Here is a 26,051-nt window from a genome sequence, read left to right as displayed (position 1 = left end):
GTGAGAGATAATAACCAAAATGTGAAATGACCGACTTCAAAAACATGTAGTAAGAGTACAGGTACATCTGTTATGTAGCAAGGTGCCTTCCCCCTTCCACCATGACACTACGAAAGTTATGAGAAGAATTCTGTGAGCGGCGCTTAGTGCCGTAAAGAATGTATGACGTAGATATCAGATGACAAAAGAGAAGAGTGGCGCAGCATTTAAAAGGAGCGGTAACACTACGCGCAAGGCTTTTAGATGTTTTCCTGCTGCTGTATTCCTGTGCCTCGGAAGTCCAGCTGGTATGGAGCCTCCACATGGGTTTCCTTTGTTCGAGGAAGTTACGACCGAATGACCAAGGGAACTTACCAGTCAGAAGCAAAAGCCCAGCAGATCATGATAGTGGAAAACTACAGAAATCTTCCGATATTAAGTATAGAGAAAATTCGTAAAGAGTATCCAGTGAAGTGTGAAGTGAAGCGGTCAACATAGGTAGATATCTGACGAGATACTGAAGCAGTTAAAGTAGCATAACCAGCAAATTGTTAAGGTGAAAACTTTATGTCTTTTAACTAATGGAATTGAATAAGAAGATTTTATTGTATGTGCTACCAGAGACTCTTTGAACTATTAAGTGATAGATTTAAGAAAGAAATAGAACATTGTCTCATGAATGTACTTTGAGAGAAAGAGATATGCAAGAGTTCTTAATTAGGCCTGAGATATATGTAAATTGATTAAGATTTGTCAGAGAAGATTGTGAATGGAATTTGATATAGATTAAGAATGAGATTTGATCGAGTAGAGTGATACAATGAGACTAAGTGATAAAATATTATTAATTAGGTTTCTCAGATAGAAATTTATGGAAAGAATAAATAACTGTATGTAAGAGTGCTAATGCTGTACTAAAATTTTATTGAATGATTAACTCAGTGCTTCAAAGTGTATTATATGTATTCTACTTGTAATAAAAATGTTTTGTTTAAATATAAATGTTGTCTTGCCTGTACTTAGATCCTACTGCACTTGCTCATAAAATATAGCGAACCTCGAAAGGTGGGAAAATTAAATATTATCAGGTCATGACTGCAAGTTTAAAATTTATAAATGACAAGAGTGAATGCTGACTGGATTTTAACTCCTTAGTCTTACATGTTTAGTATATCCTAGGATTCAGGGTGGTGCAGCATAAACAAATAAATTTTCTCTGAATTTGAAAAGGGAGATAGAACCAGTGCTGAGACAAAGAAATAGACATCCGCCATTTGGATTTCTTTGTCTCACAGAACAACAACTTCACTCTCGTCAGGGATTTCGGCCTAAGTAATGAGTATATTGAGATAGAAGTTAAAAGATAAATGATATTAAAAGGGTGATAAGAAAGTAATAAGTAGGAATTATTTAAAGAAAGATACATTAGTGTGATTTATGCTTACAAGAGATAGAAAGGGCCTTAAAACACAAGGGGGATGACACAACAATTTCCCATCCTCACATAGCTTTTTAAATGGTTCACATATTTATATCTTTAAGTAATTCAAATATACTGACAAAATATAGCATTCTTCTTAATTATTGTTTTCTAATATATATGAAAACAAATACTTTAACATCCCCCCCCATGCAGATTTGGTTACAATCAAAGAACTGTCAAAATATCTGGCACATCCACTGAAATACAAGCATAAATTTGCAGCAGAGTACAGTGTTTTCTCTCACTCTGTCAGATGGTCAGGATGACAGTGAGAAAGAGTATCAATCACTCTGACATAAATGCATTAAGACGTATAAAATCTGAACCTTTCACACAGCTATCCAAACTATGCTCTTTGCTTGATCCAATGAAACCAAAACAACTATTTAAAGTACCGAGGTACATACCACCCTCAGTGTGACTGTAATGTTCTTTATTATGGGCAAACAAAAATATCTATAGAACTTCATTTGGAAGAGCATATTAGAGAAATCATATGGTACATTCAAGCAGTTGTATCCAGTCATGTTCTTAACTCTGCTGATCCCAATGATGACCAATCCACCAGAAATCTAACAAATGGGATAAATCGAAGATTCTCTATAGACAATATAATGAGCTTGTGAGCACGACATTAAAATCCACAGAAATTATTCTTAACCTTGTTGTTTGCTTTAATGAAAATCTCAGCTACACTTATCATGTCTACTGCATTTCAACTATGGCAAATGAAAGACCACCACTACTCTCATCATATATATATTTTTCCAGATACCCTGTTACAAAAATGAAACATAATACTCTTTTTCAAACCACTTTAAGCTTCTGACAAGCAAACTCATTTTGGTGGTCTTGTATCTAAAGATATACATACATGCTCATGTATATTGAAAGTGCAACCTATTGGATGAAGAATAGAATTGCTATTCACTCACTCAACCAAGAGCCAGCAGATGGTGATATTTTTGTACTTTACAAAGACATTTGACAGACTGCTACATAACTTATTATTACACAAGTTGAGGGAAATATAGATGGATAGATTAATCAGACAATTAGAAGTCTAACTTTTGAAAGGATAACAAGTTGTGTAGGGAGGGCAATGAGAGGGACTTTCCATAAAAAAATAAAACAGAATCATTTTTGTGGACCAATTACTATTCAACTTATTTGCTAGTGATATTTCATTCAGACTGATAGTTGATATTCAGATGATGCTAAGTTGGAATAATAAGTTATAAAAATGTTTCAGATATCAATGTGTAATTTAAATCTTCACAAAGATTTAAATAGATATCAACTACCTTCAAGAAGATTTAAACAGTTAAATGGAAACTATTATCCTGGACATATGATTGGGACTACCATTTTCATGTTAATAAGTAGAAACTGTGTTCTGTTGGGCAGATAAAATTTGGAACAGAGTGACAGATTATAGTTGATAGTAAAACTTTATCTTGCAAAGTTGACACTTTGCAACAGTCAAAGAAAATAGCACATTACACATGGAGGTGCCTGCATAATAATAATAATAATAATTATTATTATTACTGATATAATAATGAGAACAGTGACAAGGAGGATATCAGAGCAATTTACAAAACAGCACGCGCACACGCACACACACATACACACATATGCACTTGAATTAATAAGAAGTCATCCATCAGAATTATATAACAGTGTGGGTGAAAAAGAGAAGGATTTTTTTTTACATTGAGAGTGGTAATAATAATAATGATTATTATTATTATTAACAGTAGTAGTAGTGGTAGTAATAGTATTGTCCCAAGAGAGTATGGTAAGTCCTCACATTATCAGTAGCCATGAACTCAGCTATGAATGCAAGTCCTCACATTATCAGTAGCCACGAACTCAGCTATGAGTAATGACCAGGGGAAGAAAATCTGCTTTCTGATTTCAAAAAATTTAGGACTAAAGCAGTTCTACCTTTCTCTTTAGTTCCAATGGGTAATTCCAAGGGGTTAGGGGATTTACGCAGGGGGGGGGGGAGAGGTCTTGAAAGTTCTGACAAATGCTTAGAACAAAAATTAATTAATTTTATATGTCTTCTTCTTCTTATATATCCTATATATAAGAAAAAGAAAAGTTATTAAAATTTGATGAAATATGGGGGTTAAAGGATTTTAAGATATGTTCTTTCTTGTGGTTATATCAGTTTCTTTAATATCATTTTTGTTCTAGGTTTTATCAGAACTTTCCAGATCTGCTGTTCATATATTTATTATTTTTTTTTTTAATTATCAAAATTTTAACAGATGTGATTAAAAAGTCACCTTTAAAAATAATTAAAATCATCAATAATTAATAATTAAATCAAATCCACCTACTGATAAGCAGTCTTTCAAGTAGCTGAATAAAGTAACAGTGATTAGTGCAGTTTCACCTCTGATGATGGAATAAGGAAGAGTAAGTGAGACAAAGAAGGGCTGGAAGGTGGTAATTGAAGTAGAATCAGAAATTCCAAGTCCTGAAGCTTCACTTATACAGATTGTATTTCCAATCCATTCTGTTATTGTGTCTGGCAAATCATTCTTCAAAATAAGTTCTCCATCTTTGCTGTTAAAGCAATTAACACCAGAATGTTAAATGTATTATTTAATATGACATATTGCAAAGTAATATTTAACATTCCTTAGAGGAATAAGTGTATCAGACATACCAAAAATATGAATAATAGTTTTTGGCATATGTCAAAATTGTTATTATTATTATTATATGGTATCTCCATGGAATTCAGAGACTCATCATGGGAGGCCAAAACAAACTATTATACACACAAAATATCACATCTCTCTTTAAACTCATGTCAGGGAACTCACAACTAACTCTTGCAATCCATTCCACTATCTCCATGCAAAAAATCTGGTCTGCACATCCCTACTAACCATGTTGTTGTACAACTTCCATGGATGGTCCCTAGTTCTCTGACTACAATTTAAATTTTAAAATTTAAAAGTTTCTAACATGCCCCCTGTTTTCCACCTATCAATTAAAATGTGTAGCCCACAAACCTTCAACCTATCCATTAGGATAGGTTGAAGGTTTGTGGGCTACAAATTTTGGAGCATTCCACAGACCTATCACTCATCTCTGAATCTTCTCTAACATCTGGTCCCCAAAAACCTAGGTGACCAAATCTGTGCACAGTAGTCAAGATGTGGCCAAATCATAATAACTTCCCTGTCTTTACTTGTTAGTGTGTTTTTCAACATCCAAGTAATATTTTGAGATATTTTACCAACTTTTGCAATATGCCCTCTGAACTTCAACTCTTTGTCCACCTTTATCCCAAAGTCACTAGCCTCACCAATTTCATGCAATTCCAATGGCATTGGAATTGCATGAATACCATTAATATGATACACCATATGCAACCTTTTCAACCCAAAGTGGATTGAAAAGGTTGCATAACCTTAAATTTTACAACATTAAATCAACAATCATTATCCTTAGCCCACAATGCTAATTTACTTAAATCGTCCTGCAGGATATTTACATCACACTTATCTACCTATTGCTCTCCCTAATTTTGCATCATCAGCAAAGAACTGAATAACCTTCTTAAATCTTTCCTTATATCATTGATATACAAATTACAAAGAGTAGTGGCCCTAGCACAGAACCCTGAAGAGCTCCACTAGTCACCCTCAATCTCCTGGATTCCACTCTACCATATACTACTCTCTGGTGTCTGTCTATCAGCCCCCCCCCCCCTACATAATACTAGTCTCATATCCATTCCCATTTGCTCCAACTTTTGTATTCTGTCAAATGCCTTTGCAAAAATCAGGATTTTTTTTTTTTTTTTAAAGCTTTTTCTGAAGTATGCTTGCAAAAATTGTGCCTGGAACAAACACTCAGTAGCGAAATTCCTCTGTAATTTTCACATTGAGTGTTATTTCCCTTTTTATTCATGGATATTATGAGAGCTCTACTCCAATCATCCAGAATTCAATCTTCTGACTGCACTTTCTGAATTATGCAACATAGCCACTGTAAAACTTTTGTACCTCCATATTTTAACATTTAAGTTTTTTGATGTTTTTTTCTACTTCGTGTATTGATATGTACTCCTGACTGGCTTTCTCTATGGAATTTCTATCACTGCTTGTTTCATTTAGCAATCTTTCAAGGTTATTACTCCAAATGTCTAGAATATCTTTATCTTCAATTTTTCTTTTTCTTTTTTTTTTTTTCATGTCACCTTATCATTTGATTCATTTGACAATATTCTTTCCTCCTTTGGCTCTTCATATAATTAATAATTAATAACTCTTTCCTCCATTTCTAAGATTCTTGAATAGCATCCAGATTCACCTTCCTGATATTCATGTTCTATGTTCTTACCAAAGTCATCTTGTGACTTTTGTTTATCCATTTTCGTTTGTTTATCTATTAACTTTTGTTTATCTATTTTAATGCACTGCTTCACTTTCTTACATTTTTCTCTGTATTCTCTCAGATTACATGATGATTTACTTGCCAAGAACACTTTTTTTTTCTTTTCCTTGGCTGCCTCTTTAACTTCCTGAGTCCACCATGGAGTTTTGATTTTTCTATCCTTATAGACAATATCCCTATATGCTTCTCTGGCTGAATCAATCAATGGTTTCTTCAGGATTTCAAACAAATCTCCAAGGTTGTTTTCAAACTCTTTCATTTTTTTCATGAATAATATTTGTTTGAAGCAGAGCATTAAAGAAACTGATGAGTAGCCAGACTCCAAACATCAAGAAGCACATCATGTATTTTGGTAAAGTATAATTAAAACTAATATGTCTTTTCAGAAACATCCTCTATTGTAGCTTAATGTAGCTAAATAGAATCTGTTATTTAATTAAGATGATCCTTTTATTTAGGTTAAAGAAACAAATCATGATAAATTCTCAAAATAATTTTTTTCTAAAAAATTAATAACTATTTAAATATTTGTAAGTTAAATACTTTTAAATATTTTTAAAAAATAATATGATGTTTTACCTCACAGTCTGCAACTCCCATAGCCATGTTTCAGGAAAATCAGTACGTATCTCTGGCCCATCACTTCCACTTGTACTGCTAGCAAAAGGATGAAAAGCTACTTTTTGTGATCCTGGAGTGATAACCACTGCTTCAGCTTCAACACAATACAAAAAAATTGAAATAACAATAATAAATCATAAAATTAATTTGGTAGTCAAATGATACTTATTATAAGCAACAGTAAATGAATGAAGTTATAAATTCATTTATAAAATGAAGCATGGGTATGAGGTAAAGAAAAAAAAAAAAGAGAGAGAGAGAGAAAGACAGTAGTGAAAGTTAAGAAGTGCTTATGAAGTGAATAGGAGAAGAAGAATAGAGAGAGAGAATAGTTGGTTGGTTTGATGGTTTATAGTTTACTGGCACAAAAACAGCAAAGGTCATACAATGCCATAGTCAAGGTTACAGCAATACATAAACAGTCAAAGAAAAATTGAAAACAATACACATCTACAAAAACCTAGCCCAAGCAATGCAGATATACATATCAAAAAAATTACAACAAAGATTACAGAAGCACATATACAGCACAAAATGAAGTTCCACAATGCAGCATCTATCTATATGTAAACAAAATTACTGCAAAAGATCACAGCAACACACAAGGTCAAAAGTTACAGCAATACATAAATAGTCAAAAATAAACTAATAAATACTAATACTATGTATGTGTGTTGAGGCTTAAGTGCTGTGAAGAATTCATGTTAGAGGTTTAATGGAATATTAACAGCACTGAGAAAGGATTAAAACTAATTTTAATACTTCCAATATTTCATCTCTGTCAGATGGGGATTACAGATGAGACAGGGATTACAAAAACTTTTTGTAACAACACACACACAAATACAATACAAAGTGAAACTAAAGTCCTATCTAGGTGGTGCATCCTCTATGGGAATTTGCAGGTAGCCTGGGATGTAAAAAGGGATATCTGATAATTAAAGTTTCCCAAACTTTGGGAAGTTTAATGCAACCGTATTTGTTTAAATTAGGTTGATTCCTGAGTGCAGGTGCAGATGCAGATTCAAAAAATAGTCTTTCTTTTTTGAATTTACTATGGTGGAGTAAATTCAAGACATGGTAGTTTTTTTCCAGGAGATCCTGTGGGATGTATCCAAAACATGGTCTGCAAGGCCAGATTGATAATCGTGTTTGCAGATGTAAGAACTGTGATCTTCTAACCGGATGGATGCTGACCTGCCTGTTTGTCCGAAGTAGGCAAGTTTACAGGAACAAGATACTCTATATACACCAGGCACTGAAAGAGGAGGGAGCTGGTCTTTAGTGGAGCAGATAAGGGTAGCAAGTTTATGGTGGGACTTAAAAACTGTATGGAGGTTGTACTTTTTTAATGATTGGCTATTTTTTCTGAAGTACCACGGATGTAAGGAATGGTGATGGCATTTCTGAAGGCCTTCTGAAGAGATGGTTGGGGAATGGGGAAGGACTTGATTAATTTTTTTAATTCTGTTGTCATTATAGCCATTGGAAAGGAAGGTGTTGTGTATGTGCTTGAGTTCGGTTGAAAGGGCAGTTTTACTGGAACAAAGATTGTGGGCCCTATTGGTCAGAGTTTTAATAATGCCATATTGCTGGGAGGGGTGGTGGTGGTGGGAGAGTTTGTGAATGTATCTGCCTGTATGAGTAGGTTTTCTATATACAAAGAAAGAAAGGTCACCATTAGGAAGGCAGGTTACTAAGGTGTCTAGGAAGGGTAAACTATTGTTATTTTCCTTTTCCATCGTAAACTGGATTCTTGGATGTAGACTATTGAGGTGACTGAAGAAGGAATCTAATGGGTCTGGGCCATGAGGCCAAATAGAGAACACATCATCTACATATCTTAGCCAGATAGAAGGTTCTAGAGGGGAAGAGTCAATGACTCATTTTTCAAAATTTTCCATGTAATAACTGGCAAGAGGGGATGAGAGGAGGGAACCCATGGCAGTTCCCTCTATCTGTTTGTAGATTTTGTTCTTCCAAGAGAAATAACCAGAGTTGATGGCAAAGGAAAAGAGCTCTACGATAAGAAGGAAAAAAGTTTTTTAAGAGTGTTAAGGTGTCAATTAGGGGAATATTTGTAAACAAAAACAATGATGTCAAAGCTGACCAATATATCTGTATTATTTAAAGTAAGATTTTCAATTAAATTTTTAAAATGGGCAGAGTTTTTTACATAAGATAAGGTAAGACCAGTGAAGGGGGTCAAAGAGTTAGCTAGCTGCTTTGATAATTTATAGCAAGGTGCATTGGTGGCATCTACTATAGATCTTAGGGGAGAATCAGGTTTGTGGATTTTGGGTAAACCATATATCTGGGGGGGGGGACGAGAACAGAACATTCTCTCCCGTTTTTCACCTCCTAAAGTTAATTTATCTTCCAGTCAACTCGCTGCCCTCAAAAAATTATGAAAATAAAAAAGTATTGTCATCACCAGAGCTGATAAGGGTAATGCCACTGTTATTTTCAATGCCTCAGAATATAATCGGAAAATGGATATTATTCTCCATGATCGCACTACCTACATACCACTGGAACACAATCCCACAAAAACTCAAGTTAAAAAATCTACTTAAAGAAGTTTCTTCCTGGCCTTCTGACATTACAAAAAAACTCAAACCATTCTGTTCTCGTCCCCCCCCCCAGAAGTATTAAAATTAGTTTTAATCCTTTCTCAGTGCTGTTAAGATTCTGTTAAACCTCTAATTAATACTATGTATGTACAAAAGTTAGTTAAGCAATGCAGTATCTACATATAAACAAAATTACAGTCAAATGTGTTTGTACAAATTAATTCTTTGTAGAAAGTTAAAAACATTATGCAATCTGCTTGAGAATATATGACTTGGCTAGATTGGTGAAAATTTCATTCCTCTCTCTCTCTCTCTCTCTCTCTCTCTCGTGTAAAGTGCTGGCACTCTGCCAGAACATGAAAAACAGTCAGACATGTATTGCATTTTTCACACATGGGAGGGTCATCAGCCCTCAGTAAATAAGACTGTGCAAGATGACTGTGACCTATCTGGAGCATAGCAAGAACAACTTCCTCTCTTCTGTTTATACACTGACTACAATGCCAATGCTTAATTTCAGGCTTAATGTAATATAATTTGTTTGTCAATGCTTCCTGCCATGATGACTGCATTGAGCAATTAGCTGTGATCTTATAAACTGTCTGTAGTCTATATATGGTACTGACAAACAGTATGTGGACAAAGTATGAGATGATCTAGAACCTGCATCTGTAGTCTCATTTCCCTTAATTCTAATGTAGCTGGGAATCTAGCACAACTGAACATCAAAATTAAGGGTTTTTATTTTGTACAACAGGTGTAACACCTCATACAGAACTGGATGTGGAGTATACATAAACGAGGAGATAGCCTGTAAAGAGCCCAATGAGTCTATATAAATTACACACTTTTTGGTAGCTTTTTCTTTTATATGCACAAATGCAAGCAGATGGCGTGCAACTCTGCTTGGTATCTTTAATTATGTCCTTTCTTTTAGGCTTGCACGGTGATCCGAATGCATTTTTGGAAATTATGGAGACAACTACCGTGTTTGAATAAAAACTTTAGTTTAATATTACTAAAATTTTACAATTCGACGTTTCGACCTTTATGTCAAGGTCATCTTCTGGAGCATACAAATATACACAAGAAACAAGCTATACTACAATCATACTGGTTCGTTAAAGACACTGACTAACCGCTACCACAATTGTTGGCCTGACCTCTGGTGAAAAAAAAAAAATTATACATCAATGCTAGAGTCCTATTATTTGTGTTGTCTACTATATACATATATTAACATCATTCCAGCCAGTTGGAGTGGAATGGTTGCTAATACTAGCGGATTGGCTAGAGTCCTGACTTATGTTGAATCTTTCATATTAGGTTGGCTGAATGTGTGCCATCCAGATCCTTGGAATTTTCATACCATCTTTATTGTTGAAATTTGGGTGGTTTATCAGGATTTCGCAGGATTCTTTAAATTTTCTTTCGTACCATGTTTTTGTGCGGTGTAAGGAGCAGGTGCTTTTCCAGTTGATTTGGTGTAAGGTGTTAAGTGCATGGTCTGAGAGGCCTGCTTCACCATAATGGTTATATTTAATGTGTCTAATGTGTTCTTTCTTGCGTATAGGGATTGTCCGTCCTGTTTCACCAATGTACGGTAAGTTACAGGTGCAGCGGATGCAATAGACTCCAGGATGTGCTAATGGGAGGAGAGGATCCTTAGAGGAGCTGAATATGGTTTTAAGTTTCGTGGATGGTTTAAAGGTGGCATTGATATGATTCTGATAACCCTTTAATGTATGGGATGGCTATGGTTTTACTGTAATCTAGATTCGTTTTTGTTGTGGTTTTATAGAGTATTTTATTGACAGTATTTTTGTTATAGCCATTGTTTATGAATGTGTCACTAATGATTTTTAGTTCTTGTTTCAGGGCTTGCTGGTTAGAGCAAATAGTTGTGGCTCTGTTTTTAAGGGTGTTTATGACTCCATATTTTTGTGCTGGGTGGTGGTATGAATTCGCATGTATGTATTGGCCCGTGTGTGTCGGTTTTCGGTAGACCATGAAGGATAGACTGTCTGAAGGAAGACGTGTAACTAGTGTGTCTAGGAACGGGAGCGAATTTTGGTTTTCGATTTCGATGGTAAATTGTATGCGTTCATGTTGTTTGTTTAGGTGGCTGAGGAAAGTGTTTAGCGTTTGTCGCCCGTGTGGCCAGATTGCAAACACGTCGTCAACGTATCTGAGCCAGATTGTCGGTCGACGCATGGCGGAATCAATAGCCCTTTGCTCAAAGGTTTCCATGTAGAAGTTCGCGATTGGGGGGGATAGTGGGGGGGGGGATAAAGGAAGGTACAGCCCATGGCTGTACCTTCCTTTTGTAGGTAGAATTTGTTTTGCCACACGAAGTAACCGGACTTTAGTACATGGGCAAAGGGGGCCATAATGTCGGGCGGAAATTTGTTCTGTAGTCTCTTTGCCCACGTACTAAAGTCCGGTTACTTCGTGTGGCAAAACAAATCCTACCTACAAAAGGAAGGTACAGCCATGGGCTCACCATTATCCCCCCCAATCGTGAACTACATGGAAACCTTTGAGGGCTCTTGATTCCGCCATGCTTCGACCGACAATCTGGCCGCACGGGCGACAAACGCTAAACACATTTTTCAGCCACCTAAACAAACAACACGAACGCATACAATTTACCATCGAAATCGGAAAAAAAAATTCACTCCTGTTCCTAGACACACTAGTTACACATCTTCCTTCAGACAGTCTATCCTTCACGGTCTACCGAAAACCGACACACACGGGCCAATACATACATGCGAATTCATACCACCACCCAGCACAAAAATATGGAGTCATAAACACCCTTAAAAACAGAGCCACAACTATTTGCTCTAACCAGCAAGATCTGAAACAAGAACTAAAAATCATTAGTGACACATTCATAAACAATGGCTATAACAAAAATACTGTCAATAAAATACTCTATAAAACCACAACAAAAACGAATCTAGATTACAGTAAACCATAGCCATCCCATACATTAAAGGGTTATCAGAAAAAATCAACAGAATCCTACAACATTATAACCTCAATGCCACCTTTAAACCACCCACTAAACTTAAAACCATATTTAGCTCCTCTAAGGATCCTCTCCTCCCATTAGCACATCCTGGAGTCTATTGCATCCGCTGCACCTGTAACTTACCGTACATTGGTGAAACAGGACGGACAATCCCTATACGCAAGAAAGAACACATTAGACACATTAAATATAACCATTATGGTGAAGCAGGCCTCTCAGACCATGCACTTAACACCTTACACCAAATCAACTGGAAAAGCACCTGCTCCTTACACCGCACAAAAACATGGTACGAAAGAAAATTTAAAGAATCCTGCGAAATCCTGATAAACCACCCAAATATCAACAATGAAGATGGTATGAAAATTCCAAGGATCTGGATGGCACACATTCAGCCAACCTAATATGAAAGATTCAACATAAGTCAGGACTCTAGCCAATCTGCTAGTATTAGCAACCATTCCACTCCAACTGGCTGGAATGATGTTAATATATGTATATAGTAGACAACATAAATAATAGGACTCTAGAGTTGATGTATAATTTTTTTTTTTTTTTTTTTTTTTTTTTTTTTTTCACCAGAGGTCAGGCCAACAATTGTGGTAGCGGTTAGTCAGTGTCTTTAATGAACCAGTATGATTGTAGTATAGCTTGTTTCTTGTGTATATTTGTACGCTCCAGAAGATGACCTTGACATAAAGGTCTAAACGTTGAATTGTAAAATTTTAGTAATATTAAACTAAAGTTTTTATTCAAACATGGTAGTTGTCTCCATAATTTCCAAAAATGCATTTAATTATGTCCAACCAGGTGGTGGGATTTGGTTGGACATAATAATGTCAGGAAACACAGCAGCACAGCCAACATAGGTGTCAGTTTTAAATTAAAGATACCAAGAAATTATACACTTGGTTTAATCCATTATCCAAGTGTAAGCAAACAAAGTTTGCGCCTGAGGTGGGAGCCAGACCCGGAGGTGTCTGGGTCTTACCTCTGGGTCTGGCTCCCACTGACGAGACCTCAATAAAGGTCAAAACCGGTCTGGGTAGTGACCCTTCCCATAATGCATAGCATTATATATGTCTGCAAGGAGATGTGCTTTGCATTATGGGATACTAAGGCAAGTGATGTGAAGCCATACCACCTTTGCCATGAGTTGCCCCAGTCCTGAAAGATACTTCAAGCACAAACTTTGTTTGCTTACACTTGGATAATGGATTAAACCAAGTATATAATTTCTTGGTATCTTTAATTTATCATATAACCAAATGAAAAACTTTCAACACAGGTATCAGTTCTTGAACTATCAGTAGGGATGGGCAAGAAATCAGAGTGGGCTTCTCTCTGTGCATTAAACAATTGCAGGTAGACAGATGGTTTAATATGAGACTGCTGTAGCTGACAAAGTGAGAGGTTGCAAACTTGCAACGGAGGGATGCTGTTATGTTTGGTGTAGGCAATGTTGTCAAAATTCATGCCAACAGCCTGCACAGTCTCTAACATGCATATCAAAAGGGCATACAGCGGTCTGAAGTGTGTGATACTGAACTTCCCAATGCAGAGAAAAGAGACTAGTCTATGTAGGATGATCTGAAAGAGACTTTATCTCTAGGGCATAATTAAGAGACAACTGTTTCCATCTGAGTGATAGAGCCAGTTCGTTTGCTTCAACGTAAAGACTTTGAGTGGATGATGTGAGAAAGGCACCAATAGCTATCCATATTTGTCTCAAGTATATGGTTCTGTCTTGTAGAACCATATACTTGAGACACATAATCCAGCTTTGAACGTATACATGCACAATAAAAATTAAGCAATGAAGATCAATCAGCATCCCACTCAGTAGACAATAGAGGGCAAAGGAGGTTTAATGTTCTTTTGCACTTTTCTCTTAGTTGACGAATGTGTGCAAGGAATGTAAGTTTTCTGTCAAAGATGAGCCCCAAGAACTCAGCTTCTGTAGCTACTGGAATAATAGTTCGTCCCATTCTTAATTCAGGATCTGGATGAAGAGTGCATTTTTGACAGAAGTGTACACAGATACTGTTTTCTGTTGAAAACCTGAACCCATTACTAAGCACCCACAGAGAAACATGATCAATTGCTTGCTGAAGTTGTCTTTCAATTACCCTTATGTTACAAAAGTGACAGTAAGTTATGAAGTCATCAACATATAGAGCACTGTCTACAGTGGGAGGAAGCTGTTCAGTGATCGAGTTAACTTTGATAGTAAAAACTGTCACACTCAAGACAGAGCCTTGGGGAACACCCTGTTCTTTATTATATGGCCAAGACAGCATACTTCCCACTCTGACTTGGAAAGTTTTTAACAAATACAGGAAGGTGTCCTCTGAGACCCAGGTTATAGAGGTCTTTTAATATAGAGGTCTTTCCAGACTGTATCATAAGCTTTTTCCATGTCAAAGAAAACTGAAATAAGATGTTCTTGCTTCAGAAATGCATCTCTTATACAAGTTTCTAAATGAACCAAATGGTCTAAAGTTGAATGATGTCTACAGAACCCACACTGTGTATTGGAGAGAAGACTGTTTCTTTCTAAATACGAGAAGTCTGGCAATAACCATTTTCTCTAGTATCTTACAAAGACAGCTTGTCAGAGCAATAGGTTGATAATTATTTGCTTGTGTAGGATCCTTTCCTGGTTTTGGGATAGCAATGACAGCTGACTTATGCCAAGAATCTGGAAACTCTTCCTCAGCAGGTATTATATTGTATATTAAGAGAAGGAGATCCATAGAAAATGATGGTAGATGTTTTATCATTTCATAATATTTCAGTAGAAGAGCTCTTTTTCTACTTAACTTAGCCATTTGTTAAGGAGGAACTTTTAGTTCCTCCTTAACAAATGGATGATTGTATGCCTCAAGCCCATTGGTAGAAAAATTTAGCCTTTGTTTCTCTTATTGCTCTTTCAGTATTAAAAATTCAGGAGTATATATGAAGCTGTTGCTGAGATTCTGGCAAAATTTTCTCCCAAACTGCTTGCAATAACACAAAGGTAGATATAAAACACGGTGTGTTCTATATCTAACTTTCATTTATCGGATTTTATAGCATGAAATTTTTGTACTGGTCATTTCATTAATTGATGTGATAAATTGGATCCATGACTGTTCTTGACTCTGATGTCCCACATAACATGCTTTGGCCTGAGTACACTTAAAAGCTATTCAGTTTGATGTGGTGGGGTATCTACGAAATATACCCCAAGCTCTGTGTTGATCCTTTTTAGCTGTCTGACATTCTGGATTTTCAACCAAGGCTTTGGATAGAGTCGAAATTGAGATGATGTTCTCAGGATGCAGGCTGCTGCTACTGACTGGCTGTATCAGCATTAAATTTTGCAAGATGGGAAAATTTTTTCAAGTCAGCCTGGTCCATTTTCAATATGGACATCCATAGGTGAACATGGTTCCTGTGAAGACATTGTGAAAAGAACTGGAAAGTGGTCGCTTCCATATATATTCTCTTCAACATCCCATGTGAGCAGTGGAAGAATGGAAGGGGAGCAGATTGTAAGATCAGTTGCAGAATATGAGTGGGTACGAATATGGAAGAAAGTATCGAATCTATTATTCAAATGGGAGAGGTCATTATTGTCAAGGATTCTTTCAATAATCCAACCTCATCTATTTGTGTTGGTGCAACCCCCACAGAGTACTGTGACCATTAAAGTCACCCATCAGAATGGTTCATGCAGTTGCAAGATAAGGTTATCAAAATCAATTTCATTTAAATCAGCACTAGGTGGTAAATAAAGTAAGCATACTATAATAAGATATCCCATGGAGAGATGAATCACTACTGCTTCCAGAGCAGCATTAAGTTGGACATGATGAAAAGGAATATGACTGCCCACTAGTATAGCTACTCCTCCATGAGTAGAACCACCCCAAGTTCTGTCCTTGCATACAACAATGAAATTCCTTAAGGTAGGGTTCTCATTAGGTTTTAAGTATTTATCCTGTAGACAGAAACAGAAAGATTTGTGTTTCTGTGAAATCCATGACAGTTCGATTGTAAAAATTTTCCTATTGTTTTGACTTGTCTGGTTTTCAGAAGGATAAGGACTTACCGTTGTCAGGTTTATATTTATCAGCTGTTTTTTGGGAAGTAATGACAGCCAATGTCCATATCATCCTCTCATAAAATATTCAATACATCTGATGTGTTAGGGTCAGTTGGCAAGTTTAATTTACTTTCAGTGGATACCCAAGTATCCATTTTTTCTGGGGAGGATGTCTGGTGGTTTATCTTTAAGTGATATCTTTGCCATTATTTTTTTGAAAAGTGGGCTCTCAAAAAATGGGACCATTTTTGGAGTTGTCTCTGGAGTAAGGCCATAGGTCATTTGATTGATGCACTCAACAGAGAAGCACTCGCAATCATAAAGTTCTGGTATGGTAAAATAGACATACAAGTTTGAGTTGCTACTGACATTTTCTTAATTGTTACCTTTTCAGCATACAAGGATATCAGAGCAGGTATGGTGGTGGCTAGCTTTCTTTTTTCATCCTGATATGATGTGTTGTTCTGTTTTAATTTTTTGTATCCCCTTTTCATCTTTCCACTTCTGACATGCATGAGAGTAAGCTGTAAGTTGACACATTTAGCTTTTTTGCAGAGCAAGATTTGTTAGCATGCTCTTTGCTATCACATCAGGCACAGATGGCAGAACCATGACAGGCAGTTTGGTCATGCCCATATTTCTGATATTTAAAACATCTTAGTGGATTAGGAATGAACACTCTAACAGAATAGCTGAGATACCTGCTTTTACAGATGTTAAAGGCTTACGTGTATCAAAAGTAAGGACAATAGTCCTGGTTCAATCCAGGTGACCATCTCTATGTATCAGGATGTGCCTCATACCCATCATTCCCTGATCTTTAAGTTCTGAACATATCTCCTCATTCTGATATCACTCCTCTAGAGGAATTGAGTGTTTTACGAGACATTACTGTGATTGGTATTCTACCCACTGATGTTGCTCCCAGTAGTTTCTCGGAATGTTGCTGATGCAATGTTTCTGCAAGGATATCAATAGAACATTTCTTAACAGTTTTGGGAGGTCCTGCCAGTCCTTCTAAACCCTTTTGAATTAAGAAGGGTGACATTTCCTAATTAGCTCTTCACCTGTTGCATGGATGATCAAAAACACTAGCACGTTTATATTGTTATCATATATATATATTTTCTTTTTTTACTTCTGTTACTAAATGCTGTATCTATGGTATCAATAATCAGCACTTGGTTGGGACTTTGTTAGGGCCCCTGAAACATTTAAGGATGAAGAATTCATGCTCAAAGAGTTTTTGGTTTGGCACCAGAACTCCCCCCCCCCCACACACACACACAGAACCACACCTGGATGCTCACTGACCGGCAAGCAATGACTGCACTCAGGAGTGGAATGCAAGAGTAGCCCTTGCATTCCACTTCGTGGACTCCATGGATGCTATACCGGCACTACAGCAAACCTTGAATATTGACTCTGGACCATGGGATGAGAGACTTACTGCAACACTGTTGACCCTTGCAGGCAAGCCCACTAGCCAAATGATCCTGGCCGGGCCATCCAGGACTTCCTGTTTTGCCGAAGCAGAGGCCAAAGTAGTGCAAGACTACCAGGATTCCCCTTTCCGGATGTCCACAGGTTGCACCACATGGCAAACACAGCAGCAGGGCATTAGATCCCACTGATGGTGGTCTGTAAAAAAATGATAGTAAAAAAAGACTCTGGAGAAGTAGAGCAAAGAATATGGGAAAACAAGTAAAGAAAAAGAGGAAGGGCAGAAGAAGGGAAATGAAAAGGGCAGTACCATCACTGGGAGGTCCCATTCCACCATAAACAGGTGCCCCCCACATAGAGGGGGAGAGAGAACAGTGGAAGAAGTGATAGGTTAGAATGAGAGAACAAATGTGCAAGACAAGAAAACAAGTGTAGAGAGAGAGAGAGAGAGAGCGTGTGTGTGTGTGTGTGTTAAAACCTTGGGAAGGTGTTAACACACCATCCCAAGATAGTGTGTTAACCTATCTTGAGATGGCTATCCCAAGATAGCCATCCGGAAGATTAGATGGCTATCCCAAGCCATCTAATCTTCCGGTAAATAGGAAGATTAGATGGTTTGGGATAGACAGTGATCAGATCAGTCATCTAGGGAAGGCAAGCCAAGAAGTTATGATAAAGGAAAATGGACATGTACTAGTACACAGGAGTCACAGATGTGAGGTAGACACATTTTGGGATAGTTACAGTTCAAAATTAAGTTAATATATTTATATAAAAATATTAGGAATATCAGGTATAAAAAAGGAGCATTTTACAGCATTAATAGAGGTGATTTGTTCTAAAATTATTACTATAAGGGAAATATGATGAGATGATTATGATGGACACTCAATCAGAAAGAAATGCAGAAAATCAGAGCATTCAAAAATGAAAGGCTTAAGAAAAATAAATACGACTCACTAGTCAGAACACAAAACAAATGAGCAGGTCAAATATGAATTAAACTATAGAGAAAGAAGAAATTGTGTTTGCTCAAGACAGAGAGTTACAAGTGCATGTGTGTTTGTGTCGGGGAGGTAGCAGTGATTGTGAGGCAATATAGTGCGGGATATTATAGTGCGGTTGTATATGTGGCAGGTGAGAGAAGGGGAATACATATGTGCGCAAAATGCAGGCAATGGGAGGAACTTGGTGAATTAGAGAATACTATAACCGACCTGGCCAGCCAGGCTGGCCGAGTGGTTAGCATATCCGCTTCCCAGCCAACAGGCTGTGGGTTCGAATCCCACGTAGGCATGGATGTTTGTTACGTTCTCTCCCAATATGGACTGGGTCACCATGGGAGCAGCAGACCCAAAACTTCCCACAATTGGAGAGGCCTTCACCTGGTAGTGGGTAGAAAAAATAGGCTAAAATTTATTTATTTTTTAATTTATAACTGACCTAGTTGAGACTATAACTGACCTCATTGAGTCAGAGATAGGAGATTCTCCACGTAGAGAGATGAGCGGTATGATAGAGGGCGAGAGAAATAATGAGAGTGAGGAGTAAGGAAAGGTTGAATTATAGTGAAATATTTGGAGATGGCCTGAATTGAAAGGATGAATGGCAAATGAGAGTGGCTGACTTGCAGAGAAAGATAGATGAGCTGAAAGAGCAGGTGGAATGTTTAGAGAATGAGATGAGAAGGGTGAAAGAAGAGATTAGGCGAATGGAAGAGACGAATGCAAGGTGAATCAGAGTAGGAATGAGAGAGAGTTATGGGAATGGTAGAAGAGAAGAGAACAGCAACAGTGTAAGAGAGAGAGAATGCGAGAGTTATGGGAATGATAGAAGAGAGAATAGGAACAGTAGAGGAGAGGGAATGAGAGAGAGTTATGAGAATGGTAGAAGAGAGAATAGGAACAGTAGAGGAGAAGGAATGAGAGAGAGTTATGAGAATGGTAGAAGAGGAGAGAATAGGAACAGTGGAAGAGAGGGAATGAGAGAGAGTTATGTGAATGATGGAAGAGGAGAGAATAGGAACAGTGGAAGAGAGGGAATGAGAGAAGAGGAGAGAATGGAAACAGTAGGAGAGAGAGAATGAGAGGAATGCAAAAGAGCACTGGAACCAGGGATAGGGTGATGTCAGGAAGGCAGGTAAGTAGGGGAACACAGAGAGAAAGTGTTAGAGGAGAGAGAGAGTGAGGGATGCATGTGAGCAATCGAGGAACAGGGTGGTGAGGGGTGTGATATATAGGGTCTCAATGATCCGTGGTGTTAAAGATAGGATGGGTGAGGAGTGTTTGCCAGGAGGAATGATAGAAAGTGTGGCTATGGCAATTAAGAAGGGTGAAAGGGTGGATGAGATGATTGTGATGGTTGGACCAAATGACTTGACAGGTAATGTAAATTGGGCAGCGAGAGATATAAGATTCTTGCTTGAGGTTGTGCGAAAGAAGAGAGAGAGAGGAAAGATAGTGTGTGTTGCCTAGGTATGATAGTGAGGAGCCGAGCAGATGAGCAGTAATATTGAATAACATAATAGCTAGAATGTGTCAGAAGAGAGGATTGGAATATGTGGATGCTTGGAAGATGTTTGAGGACAGAGAAGAATTGTATGCATCAGACCGCTTGCATTTGAATGAGGATGGACGTAGGCATCTGGAGAGATCGCTATTCTGAACGAGTCGGTGCATCCCAGGGTGGATGGTAGCAGCAGTGGCCTCTTGTGGGAATGGCTACTTGGGAGAAAAGGGACGACATCAGGTAATTCTGAGCTCAGTAGAGTCTAGAGGGGATAATGCTCAATATAGAAACAATGGCATTTTATGCTTTACACCAATGCCAGGAGTATCTGGAATAAAGGAGAGGAATTGATGGCACTGATGGCATCAGTCTGGCCAAAGATTACTGGGATCACTGAGACGTGGTTGACAGAAGAGGATATAATAACAGGAATAGAAGTAGCAGGGTAGAGCATTTTTTGGCAGGATAGGAAGGGAAAGCGTGGTGGTGGAGTCAGGGCCAAACTAGCCATCCGCATAGGGTGCATGCCATGAAGGGTGCAAAACTTTCAAAATTTTGCAAAATTGAAGGCAAGAAAAATTAAAATTTGATTTTCATATATTACACATATTGTATATTACTTTGTATATTATTAATAAAGCATGCCAAAATAATTTTTATATTTAAAATTTCATTTTAAAAAATATCCAACTTGTGAAATAAGGGGCACACTTGTAAACTTTGCCTAGGGCGCAAAATAACCTGGCACCGACAGTGGGTGAAGTACTGCTTATGATAAGTGACAACGTATTGTCCTCTAAGAGTGGAGACTTTGGAAGGCAGTGACACTAAGGATTTTGAAAGCATATGGTGTGAGGTAGAGGTAGGAAGAACAGGATATTTAGTGGGGTGTTGCTACAGACCAAGGAGCACAGAGGGTGGGGACCAGGAGATGTTTAGACAGTTGAGCTTGGAAACTGCAAGAAGAATGATTGTTATGGGAGATTTTAACTACAGCAGTATAAATTGGGGCAGAAAGATGCATGTAGCAATAAGAGAATGAAATTTCTAGAATTCTTGAGGGACAAATGTCTTAGGCAGCATGTAATACCAGAAACAAGAGGTTCAAGAGTTTTAAATTTGGTTATAGCATCAGAAGAGTTGATAATAACTGAGATGACATCTCTCCCACCAGTTGGAGAGAGTGACCATGTGGCTTTGACTTGGAAGATAAATAGACATGCAGGAGTATCAAAGAGACGGGAACATATGTGGAATTATAAGGCAGGTGATTATAATAGTAATAGTCGTCAACTTGGGGAAGTTTCATGGAGGGAGGAATTGGCAGGACGGGATATCATTAGTGCTTGGGAAATTGTGAAGGAATATTTGTTAGCAGCAATAGTAAGCTATATTCCATGAGTGAAGAAGAGGACACAATTTGGAGATGTGGATTGCAAACAATATTAAACAGGAACTGCAAGCGAAAAAGAGGCTATGGAAGAGATATAAGAAGACAGGTGAAGAGCAGATGCATGAAGAATATAAGACACAGGCCAGGAGAGTGACTAGTATGGTAAGGAAGGCAAATCTGGAATATGAGAAGAGATTGGCCCTAAGATCCAAAGAAAATCCTAGGGAATTTTTTAGCTATGTGGCCAGTAGGAGGAGAAATGACTGTGGAAGACTGACATTGCGGGATAAAAACGGAAATAGTGTGACTGATGCAGAGAACATAGTGGAATTGTTCAATGAATACTTCATTGGTGTATTTCATCCTGGAGGATTAAATTTTAATACTAGAGGGATAGGGCAGGTTCGAGGTTTAGAAGTGCAGGAGGAGAGTGTGTTCCAGATGCAGAGTACTCTGGATGTCAGTAAAGCTGTGGGACTGGATGGTATTTCACCACGGGTTTTGAGAGAATGTGCTAAAGAACTGACAGCTCCTTTGACCTGGCTTTTCAGTGAAAGTCTAGCTATGGGAAAGGTGCCCAGGGAATGGACGGAAGGTAAGATAGTGCTATTGCATAAGGGTGGTAGCAGACAGGGAGTGTTTGCTACCACCAATATAGGCCAGTTTGTGTGTCATCAGTAGTTGTTAAGATCATAGAGAAATTAGTGAGGGACCGTATACAGCATTGGGCAGATGAGAGTAATGTTATCTGTGAGAGTCAACATGGATTTGTGAAGGGGACACTCTTGTTTTAGTAATATGCTAACCTTTTATAATACAGTTACAAGAGCAGTAAATGTAGGAAAGGCATATGCTGCCACTTTCTTGGATTTAGCGAAGGCATTTGACAGGGTGCCACATGATAAGCTGATATTTAAGTTGCAGCACATGGGTCTGGATATCAGGTTGGTTAACTGGATTCAGGATTGGCTGTCCGATAGGTATTAGAGAGTTGTGTATGGTGGGGCAGTTTCAAGGAGGCAGAGGGTTATAAGTGGGGTTCCACAGGGTTCATTACTGGGACCTATATTGTTTAACCTTTATATCAATGATACTATCAGTGGATTGTAAGGGGATATATTCAGTTGTTTGTGGATGATGTAAAGCTGGGAAGGGTTATTAGTAATAGTGCAGATGTGGTAGCCCTGCAAGAGGATTTGAATAAGCTAGACAGATGGGAAAATGAATTTGGATGTCGGTTTAATGCAGCAAAATGTAAGGTCTTGAGGTTTGGGACACATGATGGGATGCTGCATACTGTATTGGAAGAGCTATACTGGAGGAAGTAGGGGAGACAAGAGATCTAGGGTTGATGATTGAGAGAAACCTGAAATTTAGGGGACATATTGCAAAGGTGGTGAAGGTAACACAGTGGATTGCTGCAATTATGAGAAGGACACTGACCTGCAGAGATAAGAGGGTTATCATTCCGTTGTATAAGTCTCTGATCAGACCACACTTCGACTACTGTTCACAGATTTGGTTCTCATGATTTGAAGGGGATAACTTAACTGTGGAAAGGGTACAAAGCCGGATAACAAAGATGGTGTCAGGACTGTACAATGTTAGTTAATAAGATCGGCTGAGGGAGTGTGGACTGCAGAGTTTGGTGGATAGAAGAAGGAGAGGTGATATGATTGAGACTTTTAAATTGTTGAGAGGTGGTTACAGGGTTGACACTGGGGAGTTCTTTCGCTTGATTGAACAGCGGGAAGGAGTGATTACAAGAGGCCATCCCTGGAAGTTACGAAAAGAAACTGTGAGTAAGAGGGTGAGGAGTGGTTTCTTTGCATGGAGGGTGGTTGAACAATGGAATGCCTTGCCTGATGGAGTGGTGAGAGCTAGAAATGTCAATGAGTTTAAGGAGTGGTATGATAGACTTTGTGTTTCCTAAGAAGGACCCTCCTGTGATGAGTCTTTTGACTCCATGGAGGCTTGAATAATAATAATAATAATAATAATAAAAGCAGACTTCGTGAAAAATTTAATGAGCTTCTGTGGAACAGCTATCTTAGATCATGTGAAAGAAGGCACATGAAGCCTGAGAATCGTGAATTTTCCTATTGTTATTAGACAATCTTATTGTGAATAAGGGCTGAATCTGCTTTCAGATGTTGAAAATTCCATCAGGTACTCTAATGGGAGGTGGCAGACCAAATAATAATTTCTGTAATGAAAGGATATATGTGGAATTACAGGAGAGGTACAGCTACAGAAAATTCAGATAATAAAAGCAATACATTTAAATGAGGAATTGAGTGGAAAGGAGTTCAATGCTGCCTGGCCCATAAGTATATGAGTAACAATGTTTGGATGCATACTAATGGCTGGTAAGAAATATTTCATGTAAATTAAAGGTTAGCAGGCTAGTCTGCTCGACCAAGAAGTTAGAGTACCTGCTTTCCAATTCAACCAACAGGCTATGGTTTGATTGCCACCATGGGTATGAATGTATGTGAATGTCCTTATGTGGGAGATGAATTTCATCATGTGATGCAAGACTGCAGTCTCTCTTATTGGAAGCTTGAAGTGTCTTGGGAAAGTTTCATGTTTAGACTGCAGAGTAGGGTTTCTGGATTGTGTAAAAAAATAAATAAAAATAATCTAAAAATTTATATTATTTTAATATAAATAATAAAATCCACGGTATCAGTAGTGTTAAGATTACAACATTTTGTGGTTGGGAAACAACAACAAAAAAAAAACATAGGTATAAAGCTTTGTAAAAAAAAATAATAATAAAGTTATTATAGTGAAAGAGAGAGAAAGAGAGTACAGGAACCCACAAGGAGTGTGAGAATAGTCACAAAATGCAAAAATATAGTCTCTCAAGCAACACAATCATATGGCATAACCAACATAAGGTATAACGGTGTTGGAAGGGACTAAGGGACTATAAATATCATTAAATAATGATATTTATCTATGCTAATGCTAGAAGTATCAAGTATTAGAGGGATGACTTTATGGCAATTATTGGTGCAAACTCACCGAAAATTATTAGGATGGGCGCAGATTCTGTAGTTAGATCGATAGAATTTGAGAGGTATAGTTTTTTTTGGGAGGGAGGAGAGAGAAAAGAAAGAATAGGATAGGGGTTTGTAAAAGCAGGCATATATACATGCTGATGATAGCAGACAAACTGGAGCCAAATCAGATAGACACAAAACTGTGGAAGGCAGTTCATTTGAGACACTGTGTTTTAAATGTGAGATAGAGGCCAAAAGGACATAACATACAGTTGGTTACTACTATAGATCAGGGGTTTCAATGGATGATGTGGAAGACATGTATCAGTAAATTAGCACAACGAATGTAGGTGCGCCAGAATCTGCTATCAGATTCTGGTGCACTCGTGAAGTCGCACGCACACAGATACCTAACAATAGAACTTTAACACGGACTGTAGCTCCAGTTCAAAGTTAACTGTAGTTTATAATAGTCGAATTTCAGTGACACAATGTTTCTTTATAGTGTTTTTTATTTGCTTTCTGCGTTTCTTAACACCTGAAGAAGTCGACCTTCCGACGAAACATGTTGCGTTGTGAATAAATCTAATTGTTTGTTCTAACTCTCGGATCTAAGTCAGTTTATAAAAATATGAAAATATATATATATATATATATATATATATATATGGAACAACAATGCAGGCAATTATGACAAGGTTATGAGACTAAGCAATGTCATGGCATAAAAATCTGTAAGGAAAGAATATTAGTCATGCATGGGAAATGATCAAGGGATGTCTGAAAGAAGCAATATTATTACACTATATATCCAAGGTCAGGATATATAGTGTAATATATCCTGACCTTGGATATATAACTGCCTATAGATACATCAGATAGGCAGGAGTTAGTATATGAGTATTATAGATGAGTAGTATAATTAACCAGGAGTTTTAAAAAATAAAAAAAAATACAGAGTTTATAAGGAGAAGTTATTATAAAGTTAAATGGAATAAATAATTAAACACACATTATCATTCCTATATTACATCTTAGTCAATAAGACATCATCAGGGAAACAATACCAAAATTGCAAAAAAACAATAAGTGGAAAAAATTAAATTTAAAGTCTGAAGTTCTAGGACAGGGACGCCTTTATGGATACTGTTGTTTATTATTTTAACGGTATAATAGAACACAGAAACTAAGTAAATAATTAATTTATTAACTTGATGCTGATATTTCGCTGGTATTATAACCAGCATCTTCAGAGCACAAAAACACTGTTTGTCACAATACGTGAGACTAAAACAACATGGTGTACATTAACAAAATTGTAGCAGCAACACAAAGACTAGAGTCCTGATTTTGGCGCCCTCTATCTGAAAAAAAAAAAAAAAAAAAAAAAAAAAAAAAACGCTATCATATATTGCTAGAGTCCTAGAAAAGTGCTAGTTTTTCCTTAATATGACTGTCTCCCAGATCTTCGGCAAGTTAATACAGCCA

At 37.4% G+C, this 26,051-nt stretch overlaps 1 protein-coding gene across 1 annotated transcript in view; it reads right to left on the bottom strand.

The window, feature by feature from the left end:
- The window catches only part of LOC150099792 (alpha-2-macroglobulin-P-like), a 524,250-nt gene that overhangs the window by 202,734 nt on the left and 295,465 nt on the right, over positions 1–26,051 (bottom strand). The window contains exons 18-19 of the mRNA XM_090403491.1: positions 6,467–6,602; positions 3,814–4,042 (exon numbers count right to left, since the gene is read on the bottom strand). Coding sequence (XP_090259617.1) covers positions 3,814–4,042; positions 6,467–6,602 — 365 coding nt within the window. The remainder of the gene's footprint in view (positions 1–3,813; positions 4,043–6,466; positions 6,603–26,051) is intronic.

The sequence above is a fragment of the Typopeltis vanoorti genome, chromosome 14 (genome assembly GCF_054136105.1).
Source record: "Typopeltis vanoorti isolate ZY-2024b chromosome 14, IOZ_Tvanoo_1.0, whole genome shotgun sequence".
Lineage (NCBI taxonomy): Eukaryota > Metazoa > Arthropoda > Arachnida > Uropygi > Thelyphonidae > Typopeltis > Typopeltis vanoorti.
The sequence above is the reverse complement of the archived record's forward strand: the minus strand, read 5'-3'. Positions and strand labels throughout refer to the sequence as shown.